This window comes from Globicephala melas, chromosome 6 (genome assembly GCF_963455315.2).
Source record: "Globicephala melas chromosome 6, mGloMel1.2, whole genome shotgun sequence".
Lineage (NCBI taxonomy): Eukaryota > Metazoa > Chordata > Mammalia > Artiodactyla > Delphinidae > Globicephala > Globicephala melas.
In genome coordinates, this window is record NC_083319.1 from 113,984,607 (window position 1) to 114,005,266 (window position 20,660).

The 20,660-nt window shown below is 38.8% G+C and overlaps 1 protein-coding gene across 1 annotated transcript in view; it reads right to left on the reverse strand.

The window, feature by feature from the left end:
• The window catches only part of ANXA10 (annexin A10), a 100,951-nt gene that overhangs the window by 8,014 nt on the left and 72,277 nt on the right, over positions 1–20,660 (reverse strand). The window contains exons 5-7 of the mRNA XM_060301421.1: positions 8,297–8,410; positions 6,565–6,655; positions 5,253–5,332 (exon numbers count right to left, since the gene is read on the reverse strand). Of these exons, the coding sequence (XP_060157404.1) occupies positions 5,253–5,332; positions 6,565–6,655; positions 8,297–8,410 (285 nt within the window). The remainder of the gene's footprint in view (positions 1–5,252; positions 5,333–6,564; positions 6,656–8,296; positions 8,411–20,660) is intronic.

The following is a 20,660-nucleotide window of genomic DNA, read 5'->3' on the forward strand; positions in this document are numbered from 1 at the left end:
GTTCTGAAATTTTTGTGAGATTTGATTTTTGGACATTTAACTTGAAATGGTGCCCATCTGTCTACTTCTTTGTGCAGTTAATTGCCAAAAGCACTGTAAGCAGACTGGTAGATTAAAAAAATGTGTATCAGTTTAATGTGTGATTTAGCTTTTCCCAGCAAGTGGATTTTGTCGTATAAAAAGCCTAAGACAGTAGACTGGCAGGTGATGTAATTGCCAGAGAAATGGCATAAATGAGAATTGGGGTTAAGGGCAAAATCAAAATGTGAAAGGAAGAAATGAAAGGAATTGAAATCTGTCTGGAAGTATTTGGAGCAAAGTGGCTACAGATGGTCCCCAGAGCCTCAGGGCATGAGTCTGAGGAAGCATCGCCGGAGACTCCTGGCAGCCAAGATGAGGACAGTTTCCATTCTTTCTGTCTGTGGAAACATTTATCATCTGCAGGGCGATTTGCACATATGGATTAATTGATCTCTAAGTGACTAACTTTTCATTATTTGACAGATAATTAGATCTCCTGTAAATCTGGTTTAATAAAAGCACAGGAAGTGCTGTGAGTCAGTTCAGCGATTGGCATTAGTTTTCAAGAAGAACGTGTTCTGGTTGACTGGTTTTCTTATTAGAAATAGCCCTGTTGGAAAATTCTTTATAGATTAAAAGCTCTTTTTTTCCCCCAGAAAATATGACAGTAATTTAAACACTTCACGTTTCATGAATACCTTAAAGCTTCCAATTCCCTCAATCTCTATTAATTCACAAAAAAGAGGTGTATCTGAATGTTCATGATGTCAAAAAGATGAAAGCCATGGGCGGTGTTTCCCTTGATTCTGGAAGTGAAGCTGCAGAGGGAGGGAGGAGGAAGTGATTTTAATTGCTGAAGAATTTTAGAATATGGGTACTGGGAGGGAATGGAGCAGAATGGGTTCACTTCCTTTAATTTACAGGGTAAATATCTGGAATCTCAAGAAAGCAAAATGATAAACCTAAGGACACACAGCTGACTTAGAGCCAAGAGCAAAAGATACATAGATATATACCTGGTTGTTTTACACAGAGTATCTATCTATCTGTCTGTTATCTATCCGTCATCTATCTACCTGTCTACCTATCTATATCTCTATCTATCTATCTATGTATCTATCATCTCTCTATGTATATATGTATGTATGTATCTATCATCTACCATCTATCAAACATCTATCTAGAGAGAGAGATAGGGGCAGAGAGAATAAGGATCCCAACTAGAGGGTAGAAGGAACTTGGTCATGTGACAGTGCCAGTTATTTGGCTGGAACTCATCACCTCTTTTTGTAAGATGTCTAGACAGAGTCTCTGAAATGGTGTACACCACAGACAGTGGTCAGAAGTGATGGACTTCTTCAATTCTCTAGTTAACGTTACATCATTTTCACTCTTGGAAGTTTACTGATCCAAAGCCTAAACCAGGAGGTCCAAAATGAAGAGCCATTAATGTAGAAGTCAGAAGTCAGTGGTCAGACTTCAAAATATTTAAACATCTTTGAGAAATTATACATCTTACTAAGCATTACATGGCACTCCTGATCTTGAAATATAAGTTTTTCACTTCCATTTTCAATTTTGAGTTAAGTGCTTTCTTTGAAATATGTATTATCTTATACTCGTAAATTGTGTTTTACATTTTAAGGGGAATATACTATGAAACCTTACAAATACATAATATTTAAGTAAACCTCATTAATTCCCCTTGGCTTCTTATAAAATCTAGGTTTTGCTTCACCATCAATTTTTATATTCTATGTTGAAAGGACAATTTTACTGCTCTGAAGAGCTATTTCAAGGTTAAACACACACACACACTTAAGTTCCAACTCTAGAAATTGAACTTAAGAAGTAATACTTTATCCTGTAAAGTCATAATCCAAATTAGGTGAAACCCAGTGATAAAATAAATTGTGTATTATTTTAAAATATGTGTGTCTATACAAATAATATTATATATACAAATACACCTCCTCACATTTATACTCTATCAAAAATAAAGCATTATTGTTTAATTTCAGGAAAAAGGACCTGCAATTGTGCATAAGATAGATAGCTCTATTACATCAAGGGAAAATATCGTTCGCTGATTTTTTTTCCCTTGTGATTTATTTTCTCTCAAGTTTAGTTTTCAGAACTGTGTGTTTTTCCCTGAAATATAAGAGCTTTGCTTTATAAAAACACACTGCGATCCTGATTCTTGGCTGTCAGTTACTTTTAGGGGGTTTGTAGCATAACCTTTGATGAGGTGCAGAGATTCTGAGAGGTTATTTGAATACCTGATCATTGGAATTTTACCAGATGGAAATAGAACTGGAGTACAAATAGATGGGGTTGGAGGTGGGAGCAATCACATTTAACAGTGGAGGTGGAGGTATGGTGTCTTGGGGCTGTTTTCATGTTAGTCTCTCACTCAGCAGACGTGAAACGTCAGGCCAGCCACGGAGCCCATCTGAGTTCCCAGGGACGGGGTGCAGCCATTCGGCTCCCCTGGGGAGCTGACTCTGAGATGGAGACCAGCAGGTACCTTGTTATATTTTTTTGCCTTTTTAAAAAAACAATTATTGAAGTATAGTTGATTTACAATGTTGGGTTAGTTTCAGGTGTATAGCAAAGTGATTCAGTTATACACGTACACATATTGAAAAGATACCTGCACCCCTATGTTCATAGCAGCACTGTTTACAATAGCCAGGACATGGAAGCAACCTAAATGTCCATCAGCAGATGAATGGATAAAGATGTGGTCCATATATACAATGGAATACTCCTCAGCCATAAAAAAGAATGAAATAATGCCATTTGCAGCAACATGGATGGACCTAGAGATGATCCTACTGAGTGAAGGAAGTCAGACAGAGAAAGACAAATACCATATAGCGCTTATATATAGAATCTAAAACATGATACAAATGATCTTATTTACAAAACAGATTCTTGTTATTATGGGATGTGCTGGGGATCAACCATGGATGGGAGAGAAAAGAAGCCAAATTTGGAAGGAGAGGCTGGACTGTGATATAGGCCTAGTGGAATGCGACATAGTCCTAATGAAATATATTTTTTGTCTTCCTAGAAAGCTTATATATTTCTTTAATAAATTGACATAAATTTCTTTTCGGATACTAAGAAAATAAAAACGTGTTTGCTATTAAGATGCAACTCATGGATTTATAATAGGGCTTTTGGTTTTATTAGGGGCAGTCCTAATGCCAACACGAATTTCTGACTGGAAACTGTTGTTTTAATTTACATTACGGAGCATCAGTCCTAGAAAACCAAAAGATGAAGACCCTTCTAAATTGAGAGAATGTTTTAATTAATCTTACAACGTTGAAAAGTTAGAAAATATTCAACTGACGTTGCCAAGTGAGATTATTTTTAATATTAATAATGATTATTAAAACCTTTTTTCCTATAATGACTCAACTTCTGTCACAAATTTAAATAAGCTTATTTCTACAACACCTTACACAGAAGTCTCAAGTTGGACGATATCTATTCTCTATTGATGTTCTCATCCCAGAGATTAGGATCTTCAGAATAGGACTTGAGGAATTGATACAGGCAGCTTTATGAACTATGCGGCCATGCCATGCACATGCAAATTAAACCGCAGCAAACGAAATTAAACAAGAAAGCAAATTCTTGATTTTGTTTTTACAAATAGAATTTTTACTTTAATTGAAAGGTCAATAGATTTGCTCAGTACTATGCCATTTGTTTCGGTTGAACAATTTTGAAGAAATCCAGCCAGCCCTAGTCACCAACCTCTCCTCTGTCTGGGGCAGCTAACACTTGCTTCCTCTGGAATCTTTCCTTTTGGATTTCTTTATTCCTAATTCAGAACTGACAATAACTTGGGCTCAAAAAAAGAGACAAAAAAATTTTAAATCCTTGTTGCCTGGCAATGAATGGAATTGTTAGTTTGTGTTCTAATCTGGCTGATATATTTATTCATTCTTAAATTATAGAGACTGTTGTGAAGTACAGTATAAAGTTTTTAGTCACAATAAACACACATTAAAGAAACCACACCTCCTGTGTTTTATTGGATGTGTTAATCCACCCCGAAGGAGGAAGATAGCAAAATTGCCCAATCAGAAAAGAAGGAAAATGAAGTAGTCACTTAAATTTGCACACTGCCATTGATATTTTAAAAGAAAAAAAATCATTATCAATAGTTATTTTCTCATTTTAACTATTTTCTGTATATAGAGTAGTTCTAGACAGGGTAGAAAGAATTCTTAATTTTTATCTTTCTTGTGTAAAGTAATACAATACTTTAACTTGAGAAATAAAGTTGTTCATTTTTGTAAAAAGAACTTTGTAGAATTAAAAAAAAAGAACTCTCTCTAGGTAAAAGTTGGAACCTGCAATTTCAGAAAGAAAAATTAGCATATGGCTGTGGGTCTGTTTTCTGGAGTGGTTGGGAGATTTTCTGTATTTTTTTCCTGAACTGATGTTCCCTTGTTTCCTTTCATTCTATAAGTTCTATAACCTGCCCTGGAACATCGAGTTCCATCCACTGGTCTCCCTGCTAGAAGATGGCTAGTCAACAATCTGAGTGATAACACAGAGGAACCGAAATAGCTTGTCTTGCCTAAATCCAAGCCCCTTGTTTCCTGCTGAATCCTCTCCCGTTTCCTGCATCACTTCATCGGGTACTGAGGGTGTGTCTGATTGATTTGGTCAACACAAGCTGAAGGAGAAGACGGAATTACAGAAATAAAGAGATGGTAAGAAGGGAAAACTAGTTTTTATTTTCAGTAATCCAGATTCTCCTCATTTAAAGTCATGCGTGAGGCTCCTGGATCCCTATGTGTATTGTACTCTCATCTGGTGATTCTAACTGTTCACCTGTTGGTGCGGTCCTGGGTCCCTGGGGCCTTAGGCAATGTTCTCATTCTAATTGTAACCGTAGTATTTTAAATCTGTTAACATCCTTGTAATATATAATCATTTATGCATTTATTGATAATTATAATCATTTTACTTATAGCAGATTGTTTTGAGAACAGAGATGGTGTCTTATTCATATTTGTTTGTTTCTATATCCAACCCAAGTTTCTATCATAGTGCCTTCAATTTAGCTGGCATTCAGTACTTGTTATTGTACAGAATTCACTGTTAAACTGGGGTAAACTGGAGTTTTCTGTCCTATTTTTTGAAAACGAAACATACTTATTTTTTTAATAGTGCAAAATGGTGTGAATTTTGGAGTTTCATACCTGGACCAAGTTCACCAGCGTATCTCTGAAGTGTCCCGAGGTCTCTGAGTAAATGTCCTCCTGCAGGTCCCGGCTGTATTCTGGGTACGAGAACGCGCATGTTGGAGGGTTGGTTTATGATAGAACCACGTATCGCTGTGCTTGCCTAGGTCAGCGCTACTTCCCCCGTATGAGTGGAAAGTGAGGAGACATCTAATCTGCTGACATTTCTTTGTCTTTTACCACATTCTACTCACATGAAGCCAATAAACAGTCCACCCAAGTAATTTGACAGCAATGGTAACATAGGCCCAGGTCGGTTTTCTTAAAAAAAAAAAGTACTATGTCTATTCCAAAACTGAGAAACAACATTGAGAATCATTTTACATTCTGCAATCTTTTTTTTTTTTGCGGTACGCGGGCCTCTCATTGCCTGGGCCCCTCCCGTTGCGGAGCACAGGCTCCGGAAGCGCAGGCTCAGCGGCCATGGCTCACGGGCCCAGCCGCTCCGTGGCATGTGGGATCTTCCCGGACCGGGGCACGAACCCGTGTCCCCTGCATCGGCAGGCGGACTCTCAACCACTGAGCCACCAGGGAAGCCCGCATTCTACAATCTTTAAAATTCAGAATCCTGCCTTCTCTTTCCTTAGCGCACTGCCCAGCCCAGCTCTCCCCAAGTCTTTGTCCTGTCTTAATATTTTCAGTGAAGGGTTTTACTTCACTCCCCTTGGGAAAGTCTTGTTTTTGTTTGAATGCAATAGAGCTGATTGTCTGTAACATTTTCTTGACAGTTCAATGTCACATAATACACGATGCAATGGAACTTACGGCATTAAGCCTTTTTAAAAATGAAAAGAGTTAACCTTTCTACTTTTAAAATGTGTAAAAACCTGATTCTGAGGTGGATCGCAGTGGTTATGAGGTTTATGTAAATTGAAGTAGTTGCCCATATTTGTAGAATTTGCTGAGCGATCATCGCGCTTTGCTTTGTTCTGTCTTTATACCTGGTCCCTCCTAGGTAAGAGATACGATGCTCCCTGAGCCACTGTGCCAAGTACTTGCTGTCCTAATGTAAACACCCACCTCATAGAAACTAGTAATTATTTTCCTGGAAAGTCCGCTCAACTTGATTGTCTAGGGAATTGTTTCATTTTTAGTACCCTAATCATCGATTCTACCTAGTGAATTAATTAGTCTTGAGTGAGTGGTATTTCACACATGAGTGTCTTAGAAAATTCTTTAAAATACATAAACTGGAATATTTTACATGTTATTTGAAAAATATAAAGTTTATATGAGTGTAAAACATATGTACAAATGTGTATTTCCTTACGCAAATAGTAGGCTTCTCGCATCTGGAAAATTTCTCCGTTTGTTCTTGAAGCTAATATATCAATGAGGCAATTCTCATCAGTGCCTGCTCCCTAGAAGGACAGAGTGAGAGAAATATAAAGGCATCTGTGCTGGAAATAACAGTGCACTCTGTGCAGTAAAGGGATACAGCCTCCCTGGTGTTCTGAGAGGTGGCAGAGGGCAAGGAAGTATGTTTGGGTTAAAGACAGGCCCAGTTCAGTCTGCCTCTGCTACTTACTAGCTCTTTGGTACCAAGAAGATAATATTATCTGAAACTCTTTTCCTTCATAGAGTAAAACAGCATGGGCATTTCTAAATAATGTGGGAAAAGATGTTTAAACAATGCTCATGACACTGATTTTTTTCCTGCTAGAATATCAATTCTTGGGCAAGCTCGAATTTGATCCTGGGTCTCTAATTTTGCACAGATGTTTTAGAGACGTCTCCCTGCCTCTCCCAGGATGTGGACTTCTGCACCGTTTGCCTAAACATTTGGACTGGCTACTTTCTGTAGTCTCTTTCAGCCATAGGCATAAACTCTTCTCTGATGGTGATTTTAAAGACAACACATCTTTTTCAGAAAGCTTCAGAAATCCTTTCCATCCTATGAGACATCGATACAATGTAACAGTGTCATCTAAACAGTAACATAGGACTTACTTCACATCATTTTGCAAGAGGTAGGGATTGACATTATGCAACACTCAATACTCTGTAATAGGCTATATGGGAAACGAATCTAAAAAAACAAATAAAAGTGGAGTGGATGTATGCACACGTATAACTGAGTCACTTTGCTGTACACCTGAAACCAACACAACAGTTTAAATCAACTATACTCCAATAAAATTTTTTTTAAATAGTAAAAACAAAAATCAATACTTTTGAGATTCATATCTACTCACTGAATTTTAATTGAGTAAATTCCACATATGGAATTGTAAAAAAGAATTAGTTGAAATTCATATTTTACATAAGGCTTATTCTGATCTACAAATATGATGGCCAAGATCCAGATTCCTTAATATTTTTTCCGTTTCCCTTTTCGAGTCACACATTGTTCCCAGACCAGGGTAATCAGGTCATTGGCAGGCATTGTATTGGAATGATTGCAGCAGCTCTGCAGGTGTTTCATATCAGCGTTTGGAAAGATGTGAAAAGCCGTTTGGCCTCCATCCCTAGCCAACAACCCTCTAACAAATCTGTAGTTAATTTCTTTCCTGTAAGAAAGAATTGCTCTAATCCTTCAGAAGTAACATTTTGCTACATTTGAGCAATAGTGTTTGTAAAGGATTATTTTAGGGTCACAGAAATAAAGATGTCATCTATAGTTTGTCTCTGACTCAGCATTACTGCTGACTCATTACTTTATGAGCCCAATTTATACCACAGTGTAAAGAGATTCACATGAATTATCATATTTCCTCTTAATGTATGAAGATACACTTGGGAGAGACAAATCCAAACAGCCCCGGAAGCTTTCCTTTTGGCAAATTGCACAGAGCGGGGTTGGTGGGTCTGAGTTTGCACAACAGGAGAATCCACTGATCCCGCCGCTGGGCTCTGGAGGTCCCCCTTTTCCTGACACCCCCCCCCCCAGCATTTCTTTTGTTTCTTCTTTGTGCAGAAGTTCCCTCCCCTCCCTGATCACACACAGCAGCATCATAGGGCAGGGCCCGCACTATGGAAATATTTTCTCATCCGACCTCTACCTTCATGGCGTGCCAGAGCTCATGGGCATCGTAGGAGGGCGGTGGGTACATGAGGCCCACCATGACTTCCTTGAAGTGATTGGAAAGCTTCTCCTTCAGGTCACTAACCAGGTCCTGTGGAGGGAAAAACAAATACCTTCATTATATCGCTTACCAATTTTATGAGAGAAATGGGATAATTGCAGAAAGTCTTCTAGCACGATTTCCTTTTCCACGTCACTTCACATAATAACTAGTCTGGTTTTAGTTCACACGTGTGTACGTGGATTACACGAGATCGTGGACTTGAGGGTTTGAAAATGACTGATGTGATGACATCTCTGCATGAAACATCATCTGTATGGATATTCTAGTCAAGTAAACACAGAGGGATACTCCTTCCCTAATCCCAACCCGACCCCTCTTCTCATCTCATTATGAAAATAAATAAAATTTGAAACCTGAAAGCATATTACTTGGGAGTGCTTAGTTTTCTTGTGTGGAATTAATGAAAGAAAGTCCTTAAAGAATATATGCATTTTATTTTATCATTATAGCAATGTCTTTTAGCAAAGAGTTTCTGGTTATACTATTGCCAAAAAGCTTATATAGATGAATTAAGTAGTCTTAGAACTTTCTTCAAATAGTCACATGAATATACTTACTGAAAATATTGAAAATTAAATGCTTAAAAGGAAAAATAAGTGTGCTGGATTTTTGGCCTTGAAATACAGGTACAAGAGCATGAAATTGATCATTTTAATGTGACTTTCCTTTTACTCATGTAGAATGGATTGTTTAAAAACATATGTTCAATTTATTTTTTGTAGGGTTACAAAGATATCTGAAAGATACTTAAAATTTACCATTTCTTGCTAAAATGTATAGTGTATATTCAGTTTTATGTTGAAATACACAATATTTTAGTTCTGACTTGGTTCAATAATATAATTCAATAAGGCATAATAAATAAGCTTTGTTACAATAAAAACGAAATAGTCATAATTTTCATTTTATTTAGTATAATCTGGAAGCACGTTTCCTATACTGTGGGTTTTCTTTTTTAACAAATAAAAGCATCATCCACAAGGTGATAATTGGTAACAGGGAGAATCTATTGAATTTGCGCCCAGGTCAGTGCAATTTGTTTAATGAGCAGTTAATAGGGGTCTGGAGTTGTGGCAGGTGCTTGGAGTAGATAGATATAAGACTTATAAGATCGCTTCCTCATGGAGCTGGTAGTCTAGTTAATTCCCTCGTTCACCATCGACTGTTTCTAATCCCTTTACCAAATAGTCCTGACGGTGCTATTAGGAGACAGGTGATAGCAATGGATAAAGCTGACGTGAACATCTGAGCTCGTGAAGGCTTTGTTCTCATGCTTCCATGAGCTCAATACATCTTTTTTGAAGGAAAGATGGCAGTGTATTCAATGAGTGTTTATTTCTACTCTTTCCCAGACATGGTGGTAGGAGCTGTAGAAAAATAACACAGGGTCTCTGTTTTCAAGAGGACCAACATCCCATAAGCCCAGACGTAGCGTAAGTAAAAATGTGAGCTAATGCTTTCGAAGGCTCTGATCTTCATTTTTCACTTTATAAGATCCTAAAGCAGTAGTTCAAGAGAGTTCTAAGAATTCAGATAAGATATCAGAATGGCCTTACAGGATCAGAGGACACAAGACACAGTTACACAAGGAAGGACAAGTGGCATGGAGATAGGAGTTCAGATGCCATTTGTGATGGTTAATTTTATGTCAGCTTGGATGGGCCACAGCACCCGGACATTTGGTCAAACGTTCTTCTAGATGTTTCTGTGAAGGTATTTGAAAAAAATTTTTTTTTAATTGAAGTATAGCTGATTTACAATGTTGTGTTTGTTACTGCGGTACAGCAAAGTGACTCAGTTATACATGTATATACATTCTTTTTTCCTATTTTTTTCCATTATGGTTCATCCCAGGATATTGAATGTAGTTCCCTGTGCTCTACAGTAGGACCTTGTTGTTTATCCATCATATATATAATAGTTTGCGTTTGCTAACCCCAAACTATCAACCCATGCCTCCCCCACCCCCCTCCCACTTGGCAACCACAAGTCTGTTCTCTATGTCTGTGAGTCTGTTTCTGTTTAATAGATAATGTCATTTGTGTTGTATTTTAGATTCCACATATAAATGATATCATATGGTGTTTGTCTTTCTCTTTCTGACTTACTTCACTTAGTATGACAATCTCTATCATATCATGTTGCTGCAAATGGCGTGATTTCATTCTTTTTTTATGGCTGAGCAGTATTCCATTGTATATATGGACCACATCCTGTGAAGGTATTTTTTAGATGATTAACATTTACATCAGTGGACTTTGAGTAAAGCAGATTACTCTCCACCATGTGCGTGGGTCTCATTCAGTCAGTTGAAGACTTTATAAGAAAAGATTGATTTTCCTTCAAGAATTCTACCAGCAGCCGGCCTTTGGAACTGAGCGGCTACCCTCTCTGAGGCTCTAGCCTACCGTAGTCTCTGCTGGCCTGCTGTGTGTATTTGGGCTTGCAGCCCTCTGTAATCACGTGAGCTAATTCCTCAGAATCTCTCTCTCTCTACACATCTGTTGACATCGTTCCCAACAGTGAGGACCTTGCATAGTTGGAACAGCATGTGGTTGAGATGTTTCCTTCAATATGGCTCATAATGTGCCTCTCACAGGTGTTTATTCTCCCACTACAACAAAATTAACTTCAAACTAACAATAAAAATATAGCTGGAGAATCCCAAATGTTTGGAAATTTTAAAATGTACTTTTGTATGATCCAAATCTCAAAGAATATATCACAAGGGAGTTAGAAAATACTTTTAATTTAATGAAGGTGAAAATGCAACATGTCAAAATTTGTGAGATGTGGTGAAGATAGTAATTGAAGATACACTTTTAGCTTTAAATATTTATGTTAGAAGAGAAACATACAGTCAATGACCTAATCTTCCACCTCAAAAAATCTAGAAAAAGGAAGAGTAAATTAAGTCCAGGATAAGAAGGAAGGAAATAAGAATAAGATCAGAAATCAATGAAACTGAAAATTAATGAATACTAGAAACTGTGAATGAAATCAAAATGTAATTTTCTGAAAAGATGAGTAATGTTAATAAAATTCGAATTAGACTGACAAGAAAAAAAATACAAAAATATTGGCAAAGTAAGAGTGATATATACAAATACTACAGACATTAAAGGAAAAAAGAATATTATGAACATATTTGTAACACTATATATGTAAGTGAAATACAGCTGATTTACAATGTTGTGTTAGTTTCAAGTGTAGAGCAAAGTGATTCAGTTATACATATATATATATTTTATTTTTTTCCAAATTCTTTTCCCTTATAGGTTATTACAAAATATTGAGTAGCGTTCCCTCTGCTATACAGTAGGTCCTTGTTGTTTATCTATTCTATATATAGTAGTGTGTGTCTGTTAATCCCATACTACTAATTTATCCCTCCCTCTCCAACCTTGGCAATCACAAGTCTATTCTCTGGGCTGTCAGTCTGTTTCTGTTTAGTAAATAAGTTCATTTGTGTCATATTTTAGATTCCACATATAAGTGATATCATATGATATTTGTCTTTCTGTTTTACTTCACTTAGTGTAATTATTTCTAGGTCCATCCATGTCACTGGAAATGGCATTATTTCATTCGTTTTCATGGCTGAGTAATATTCCATTATATATATGTAGCAAATCTTCTTTATCCATTCATCTGTTGATGGACATTTAGGTTACTTCCATGTTTTGGCTATTGTTAATAGTGCTGCAGTGAACATTGGGGTGCATGTATCCTTTTGAATTATGCCATCATCAAAAAGTCTACAAATAATAACTGCTGGAGAGGCTGCTCACCACCTATAGGTTATGTTTATTGCCTTGCTGGTGCATCCCTAGAAGCTGCCTGTGGCTGCATCACAGAAACAGCCAAGCAGAAGCTAAGGCTTGACTTGCTGGAGAGGGTGTGGAGAAAAGGGAACCCTCCTGCACTGTCGGTGGGAATGTAAACTGGTGCAGCCACTATGGAGAACAGTATGGAGGTTCCTTAAAAAACAAAAATAGAGTTACCGTATGACCCAGCAAACCAATTCCTCAGCATATATCTGCAGAAAACCATAATTCAAAGATACACCACTATATTTTAAAATTTAGTTGAAATGGTTCGATTCCTTGACAGACACAAATTACCAGAATAAACTCAAGGAGAGTTTGAAACTCAGTCGAAATTTCCTTATATTTATTTTGAAAAACTGGATTCACAATTAACCCACACTCTTAATCTCTAGACCCAGGTGAAATCACTTGATACAATCTATGAAACATTTAAGGTGGAAGTAAAATCCACTCTACACAAAATCTTGTAGAAAGCAGCAGATGAAAGAATACTTCTCAATTTATTTTATGTGACTAGTGCTGTCCTAATACCAAAAAAAAACCAACCCAAAACAAACAAAAAAGCAAACAAAAAATTAAATCCAGCGCAGTGCCTTAAAGGTTTAAATGCAAACAGACCAATGGAATAGACTTTTATGTAGAGAGTAAAGGGTCCTGGCAGCTGATGGAAAGATAGAAATGTTAGAATTATCATCACTTTTGCGAGACTTCCTCTGACCCTCGGGGAAGCTGATCATTTCTTTGCCACCGCTGCTCCACCCTCGCACTTATTACACTAGATTTAAATGACCATATTACATGCATTTATGTCCCCCCAACGTCTATCAGACACGGACTTTCTCACAAATGTCCCCAAATCCATCATCTCGCTCTGGCACAGTGCTGAGTACTCAAATGTGCAGAGTACGTGGTATATAATGTATAAATGAACATGTGAACAAGTGCGAGAATAAAGGAATAAATGTGGGAGGAGAAAGCCCTGAATTTACTGATTAAATGTAAAAGATAAAGGCAATGGCCTGGGCACTGCAAAATCTTCCATTTGATCTTCAGTCACTTTTTGGGTCCGTATCCCTCCCAAACATTCATAACAGCATCTTCCCTTACTTCACCTGTGATCGCCTAGGGCGCTGACCCTGAACACCTGTGCGGTTTCCACTGCTGATAGGGATCAGCGCGGCCGCTAGATGGCGCGGGGGAGCTTTGCTTTGGAGCGCAGGCGTGCGTGCGTCTGTGCGTGCGCGTATGCGTGTGCGTGCGTGCGTGTGTACATGGCTCTAGCAAACTGATTTCATAAGGTAGCTCGAGGAAGTCAGAGAATTTGGGTGGAACAGGCAGTGCCAGGCGTCTTCCCAACCCGTCGCGCCCAGGCCTGGGGGTGGCGTGTGGTTCCGGTCCTGGCCGAGCATCAGCTGTGAGGTGACAGGTGCCCTTACTTCTGTGTCTGCTTCCCGTATGTACAGTGAGAATTCTAACAGCACCCACCTCATAGCATTGGCCTTAACAGAATATATTTAACTCAGGTGGAATTCTTAAAGTATTTTCTGGGAGGTATGAGGCACTCAAAATATCTTCCCCCCGCCAAATATTAGGTAATTTGCTGCAGATTAAAAATGGCTGATACTAGCTGTTTCCTCTCTCCCCTCTTTCTGTCTCTCTGCACCCCAGAAGTTTGCGTGTTACACTGCATTTCTCACACGTTACCAATATCCATTGTCAGTAAATTCTATGGTCTCTAACTTACATCCAGAAACTGACGATTTTGTCCCACTTTTACCGCCATGACCCTGGCTTCGGCACCGTCGTGGCTCCTTACGACAATGCAGCAGCCTCCGAGTGAGTCCCCTTCTGCCCTTACACCTGTCCTCCCCACACACACCTGACAGGTGCTCCTGGAAAAATGCCGATCAGTTAGTCACTCCTCTGCAGAAACACCCTTTGCCACTCCCAACTCCAGGATGAGTTACAGCTACTTTTGTGCAGCTGAGCTCGGGATAAACAAACATGCAGGTGTTTTATGCGATGGTCACCAAGGCGCACGATGTCCCCTTGGCCAATCTGTGCCCTCACCTCCTGCCCCTCCTCTCCCTGCTCACGACCCCCCTCCACCCCCTGGGCTTCCGGTGGCTCCTGGCACAGCAGACCTGCCCCCTCAGGGCCATTGCTTTCTCCTCCCTGTAGCTTGAATGTTCCTTCTCTAGCCCAGCACGTGGCTCGCCCCTTGGACTTCTTCACAGAGCCTGCCATCGTCAGGCTATTTACAATTACAGTAGGTCCTCTACATACAAACGTTCACGGTGTGAACTTTCAGAGATGTGAATGTGCCCAGAGAAAGGACAAAGAGAGAGAAGAAGAAGTAACTGAAGAACCGAAGAGGTTCACGACGCAGGAAACGGCAAGGGGATTTTCTCTATCTGAGGAGGCACTGTTAGTTTCTGAGGCACAGAACCCGAACGTAGAACGGTACACGAAGGTTGCAGCAGCCGTTCAGAATGCAATCCAGTGCTACCGTGTCATCTATGACGAGAAAAAAAGAGCTACTACCCAGATATCACTGGATCGTTCTTTCAAGAGAGTAGATAGAAGTGAATCCAGCAAGGACCCCAGAACCTGTGCCATCAGCGTCAGGCGTGAGTGAAATTGCAGCTCGCCCTCCGTCCCCAATTGCTGACGATCCTTCAGCTCTGCCATCGCCCACCGCCTCTCCCTCCTCCAGTCAGTAACTCTTCTTGCCTGTTCCCTCGATGCCAGCCCCTGGATGCCAGCTGTTGTACTGGACTACTGTACTTTACAAGGGACTGTACTGTAAGATTAAAAAGCTTTTCTCTATTTTTTGTGTTTCTTTGTTTTTTATGTATTCTTTGTGTGAAGAGTATTATAAACCTATGACAGTACATACTATACAGCCGACTGTGTCAGTGGGGTTCCTAGGCTAACTTTGCTGGACTTACGAACAAATCGGACTTGCGAACGCGCTCTGGGAACGGAACTCGTTCGCACGTGGGGGGACTTACTGGCCACTTGGTCCGCCAGCACTCCCTGTCCTTCTCACCAGGCTTCATCTTTTCTCCAGAGCACTAGTCCCTTCTAACAGGACACGTTTCACTAATTTTTCTCTGTCTCACCAGGTAAAGACCCTGGCAGGGCTTTTGGTCTGTTTTATTCATGGCAGTTTCTCCAGCCGTAGCACGGTGCCAGCTACACAGCATTGGTATAAAATAATGAACGAATGGGTCCACTCGTATTTCCTCAGTTGTTTGTTTGGAGGCATTGGCTGCTCAAGGAAAAACAAGAAACGTTCCCCATCTGCACGCACTTTGATTTCATGGAGGGGCTGGAACTCAGGAATTACAGTGCCCTTGCACTGCAAATGGGCAAAGAGTGCTACAGTGGTTTTTCAGGGCATCACAAGAACATATCACTTTCATTTGCGAAGATACATATTGAATAATATGTTTAAGTAGCTAAACTTTGCAAGTTCAAAGAGGAGCCTTCAAACACATTCTCTAGTTAGAGTCTTAAATTCTCTCTGGGAGGGATAGAAATAGCTTTGCCAATGCAACCTTTGGAGTGTGCCTTTCCCCAGGCCGACTGCCTCTGCTTTCTTGTTTGCCCTACAGGGACGCTATGGACCTCACAGCTTGGCCCTGCATTAGGCTAATGAGTACATGCTGTTCAAGCTGGGCTGCTCTGAGCTCCTGGGGGCTGCAGGTGGGCCACCCACAGCAATTCCGACAGCTCCATTTAAACAAAGTAACATGGCGGTTCCTTTTCCTTTCTTCTTTTTACCTTTATCTAATTGTGTGCACTCAGGGGCAAGACATAGAAGGATGACTAGCACTCTGTCTGAATATGCTCAGGGGAATAGTTTTATATGCTTTTAACTTGTATGCCTTTTCTGTTATCATAAAAAAAATACTTGCTGTTGAAACACTCTGTGATGTAGGCCTGTACAAAGTGTAACTTAGAAGTTGTCTTCATTCTACCCCCACTGGTATTCATTGTGTAAATACTTGGGCAATTTTATATTATAAAAACACTTGTGCAAGCTGCTTTGTCACTGTGCAGTGATAAGTAAATTTTTTAAAAATTTATTTATATTGAAGTATAGTTGATTTATTATATTGTGTTAGTTTCAAGTATACAGCAAAGTGATTCAGATATAGGGTACTACAGGATGTTGAATATAGTTCCCTGTGCTATACAGTAAACCCTTGTTTATTTTATATATTCAGCGTGTATCTGTTAATCCCAAACTCCTAATTTATCCCTTTCCCCCACTCCCTTTCCCCTTTGGTAACCATAAGTTTGTTTCTATTCTGTGAGTCTGTTTCTGTTTTTTATATAGATTCATTTGTATTATTTTTTAGATTCCACATGTAAGTGATATCATGTGACATTTGTCCTTCTCTGTCTGACTTAACTTCACTTAGTATGGTCACCTCTAGGTCCATCCATGTTGCTGCAAATGACATTATTTCATTCTTTTTTATGGCTGAGTAATATTCCATTGTATATATGTACCACATCTTCTTTATCCATTCCCCTGTTATTGGAAATTCAGGTTATTTCCATGTCCTGGCTATTGTAAACTGCTGCAGTGAACATTGGGGTGCATGTATCTTTTCAAATTAAAGTTTTCATGTTTTCCAGATATATGCCCAGGAATGGGATTGCAGGATTATATGGTAACTCTATTTGTAGTTTTTTGAGGAACCTCCATACTGTTTTCCATAGTGGCTGCAACAATTTACATTCCCTTTTCTCCACACTCTCTCCAGCATTTGTTATTTGTAAATTTTTATTGATGGCTATTCTGACTGGTGTGTGGTGATACCTCATTGTGATTTTTATTTGCATTTCTCTAATAATTAGTGATGTTGAACATCTTTTCATATACATATCGGCCATTTGTATGTCTTCTTTTGAGAAATGTTTATTTAGGTATTCTGCCTATTTTTTGATTGGGTTGGTTTTTTTGTTTTTTTGTTTTTTTGATATTGAGCTCTATGAGCTGTTTGTATATTTTGGAAATTAAACCCTTGTCTGTTGCATCCTTTGCAAATATTTTCTCCCAGTCCATAGGTTGTCTTTTTGGTTTGTTTGTGATTTCCTTTGCTGCACAAAAGCTTTTAAGTTTGATTAGGTCCCATTTGTTTATTTTTGCTTTTATTTCTTTGCCTTGGGAGATTGAGCTAAGAAAATATTGCTAGGATTTATGTCAGAGAATATTTTGCCTATGTTCTCTTCTAGGAGTGTTATGGTACCATGTCTTATATATAAGCTTTACGCCATTTGGAGTTTATTTTTATGTATGGTGTGAGGGAGTGTTCTAACTTCATTGATTTACATGTGGTTGTCCAGCTTTCCCAACACCACTTGTTAAAGAGACTGTCTTTTCTCCACTGTGTACTCTTGCCTCCTTTGTTGAAGATTAATTGACTGTATGTGTGTGGATTTATTTTTGGGCTCTCTCTTCTGTTCCATTGATTCATATATCTGTTTATGTGCCAATATCACACTGTCTTGATTACTGTAGCTTTGTAGTATTGTCCAAAGTCTGGGAGGCTTATGCCTCCAGTGTTTTTCTTTTTTCTCAGGATTGCTTTGGCAATTCTGGGTCTTCCGTGGTTCCATATAAATTTTAACATTATTTGTTCTAATTCTGTGAAAAATCTCATGGGTAATTTGATAGGGATCACATTAAATGATAGGGGAGTATGGCCATTTTTTTTTTTTTTTGCGGTAGTCGAGCCTCTCACTGCTGCAGCCTCTCCCGTTGCGGAGCACAGGCTCCAGACGTGCAGGCTCAGCGGCCATGGCTCACAGGCCCAGCTGCTCCGCGGCATGTGGGATCCTCCCAGACCGGGGCACGAACCCGCGTCCCCTGCATTGGCAGGCAGACCCCCAACCACTGTGCCACCAGGGAAGCCCGAGTATGGCCATTTTAACAATATAAATTCTTCCAAGAGCATGGGTTATCTTTCCATTTCTTTGAATCATCTTCAGTTTTCTTTATCAACATTTTATAGTTCTCAACATATAGGTCTTTCACCTCCTTGGTTAGGTTTATGCCTAGGTATCTTCTTTATTTTGAAGCAGTTTTAAATGGGATTGATTTTTTAATTTTCTCTTTCTGATATTTCATTGTTAGTGTAAAGAAATGCAGCAGATTTCTGTACATTAATTTTGTATCCTGCTACTTTGCTGAATAGTTTTTGTGCGGGGTCTTTACAGTTTTCTATGTATAGTATCATGTCATGTGCATATAATGACAATTTTACCTCTTCCCTTTGAATTTGGGTAATTTTTATTTCTTTTTCTTGTCTGATTGCTGTGGCTAGGACTTCCAATATTATGTTGAATAGAAGTGGTGAGAGTGGGCATCTTTGTCTTGCTTCAGAATTTAGTGGGAAGGTTTTCAGCTTTTCACCACTGATTATTATGTTGGTTGTGGGTTTGTCATAAATGGCTTTTATCATCTTGAGACATGTTCCCTCTATACCCATTTTGGTGAGAGTTTTTATCACAAATGGATGTTAAATTTTATCAAATGCTTTTTCTGTGTCTATTGAGACTTTGTCCTTTCTTTTCTTAATGTAGTGCATCACATTGTTAGATTTGTATGTGTTGAACCATTGTTGTGACCTTGGAATAAGTCCTACTGGTAATATGCTGTTGGATCCAGTTTGCTAATATTTTTGAGGAATTTTTCATCTATATTCATCAAAGATATTGGCCTGTAATTCTATTTTTTTGTAGTGACTTTGTCTGGTTTTGGTATCAGGGTGATGGTGGCTTCATAGAATGACTTTGGGAGTGTTCCCTCCTCTTCAGTCTTTTGGAAGAGTTTGAGAAGGATAGGTATAAGTTCTTTGTATGTTTGGTAGCATTCCCCAGAGAAGCCATCCAGTCCTGAACTTTTGTTTGCAGGGAGTTTTTTTTTTTTTTTTTTTTTTTAATTGCAGATTCTATTTCACTTCTAGTATCAGTCTGTTCAAATTATCTGTTTTTTATTGGCTCAATTTTGGCAGGTTGTATGTTTTTAGAAACTTGCCTATTTCTTCTAGATTGTCCAATGTGCTGGTATATAACTGTTCAAAGTATTTTCTTACAATTTTTTTTGGTATTTCTGTGGTATCAGTTGATATTTTTCCTCTTTCGTTTCTTTCTTTTTTTTTTTTGGCGGTACGCAGGCCTCTCACTGTTGTGGCCTCTCCCATTGCAGAACACAGGCTTCGGACGCACAGGCTCGGTGGCCATGGCTCCCGGGCCCAGCCGCTCCGCAGCATGTGGGATCTTCCCAGACCGGGGCACGAACCCGTGTCCCCTGCGTCGGCAGGTGGACTCTCAACAACTGCACCACCAGGGAAGCCCTCTCCTCTTTCATTTCTTATTTTGTTTATTTGGGTTCTCTCTCTTTTCTTCTTGGTGAGCCTGACTAGAGGTTTGTTGATTTTTTGTTTATCCTTTCAAAAAACCAGTTCTTGGTTTTACTGATTTTTTTTCTATTGATTATCTCTATTTATTTCCTCTCTGATCTTTAATATTTCATTCCTTTTGCTAACTTCGGGTTTTGTTTTTTCTTCTTTTTCTAGTTCTTTTAGGTGGTAGGTTAAGTTGTTAATTTAAGATTTTTCTTATTTCTTGAGGAAGGCCTATTATCACTGTGAACTTCTCTCCTGTAACTGCCTTTGCTGCATCCCATAGGTTTTGTAAGGCTGTGTTTTCATTGCCATTTGTCTCGAGCTATTTTCTGATTTCCTCTTTGATTTCATCATTGACCCATTTGTTTTTCAGTAGCATGTTGTTCAGTCTCCATGTGATAATTTCCCCATTCTTTCTGTGGTTGATTTCTAGTTTTATGCCGTTGTGGTCAGAAAAGAGGCTTGAAATAATTTCTCTCCTCTTAAATTTCTTGAGGCTTGTTTTGTTCCTAGTATGTGATGTATACTAGAGAATGTGTATTCTGGCATTTTTTTGGATGTAGTGTCCTGTAGATGTCAATTAAGTTAAACTGTTCCATTGTGTCATTTAGGGTCTCTGTTGCTTTACTGATTTTCTGTCTGGAAGATCTGTCCATTGATGTCAGTGGGGTGTTAAAGTCTCCTACTATATTGTATTTTTGTCAGTTTCTCCCTTCATATCTGTTAGCATTTGTTTTATGTATTTAGGTGCTCCTATATTGGGTGCATATATGTTAATGAGTGGAATATCCTTTTGTATTGATCCTCTTATCGTTATATAGTGTCCTTCGTTGTCTTTCTTTATGGCCTTTGTTTTAAAGTGTATTTTGTCTGACATGAGTATAGCTACCGCTGCTTTCTTGTCATTTCCATTTGCATGAAATATCTTTTCCGACCCCTCACTTGTAATCTGTGTGACTTGTGCCCTAAAGTGAGTCCTTGTAGGCAGCATATTGTAGGTTCTTGTTTTTATCCAATCTG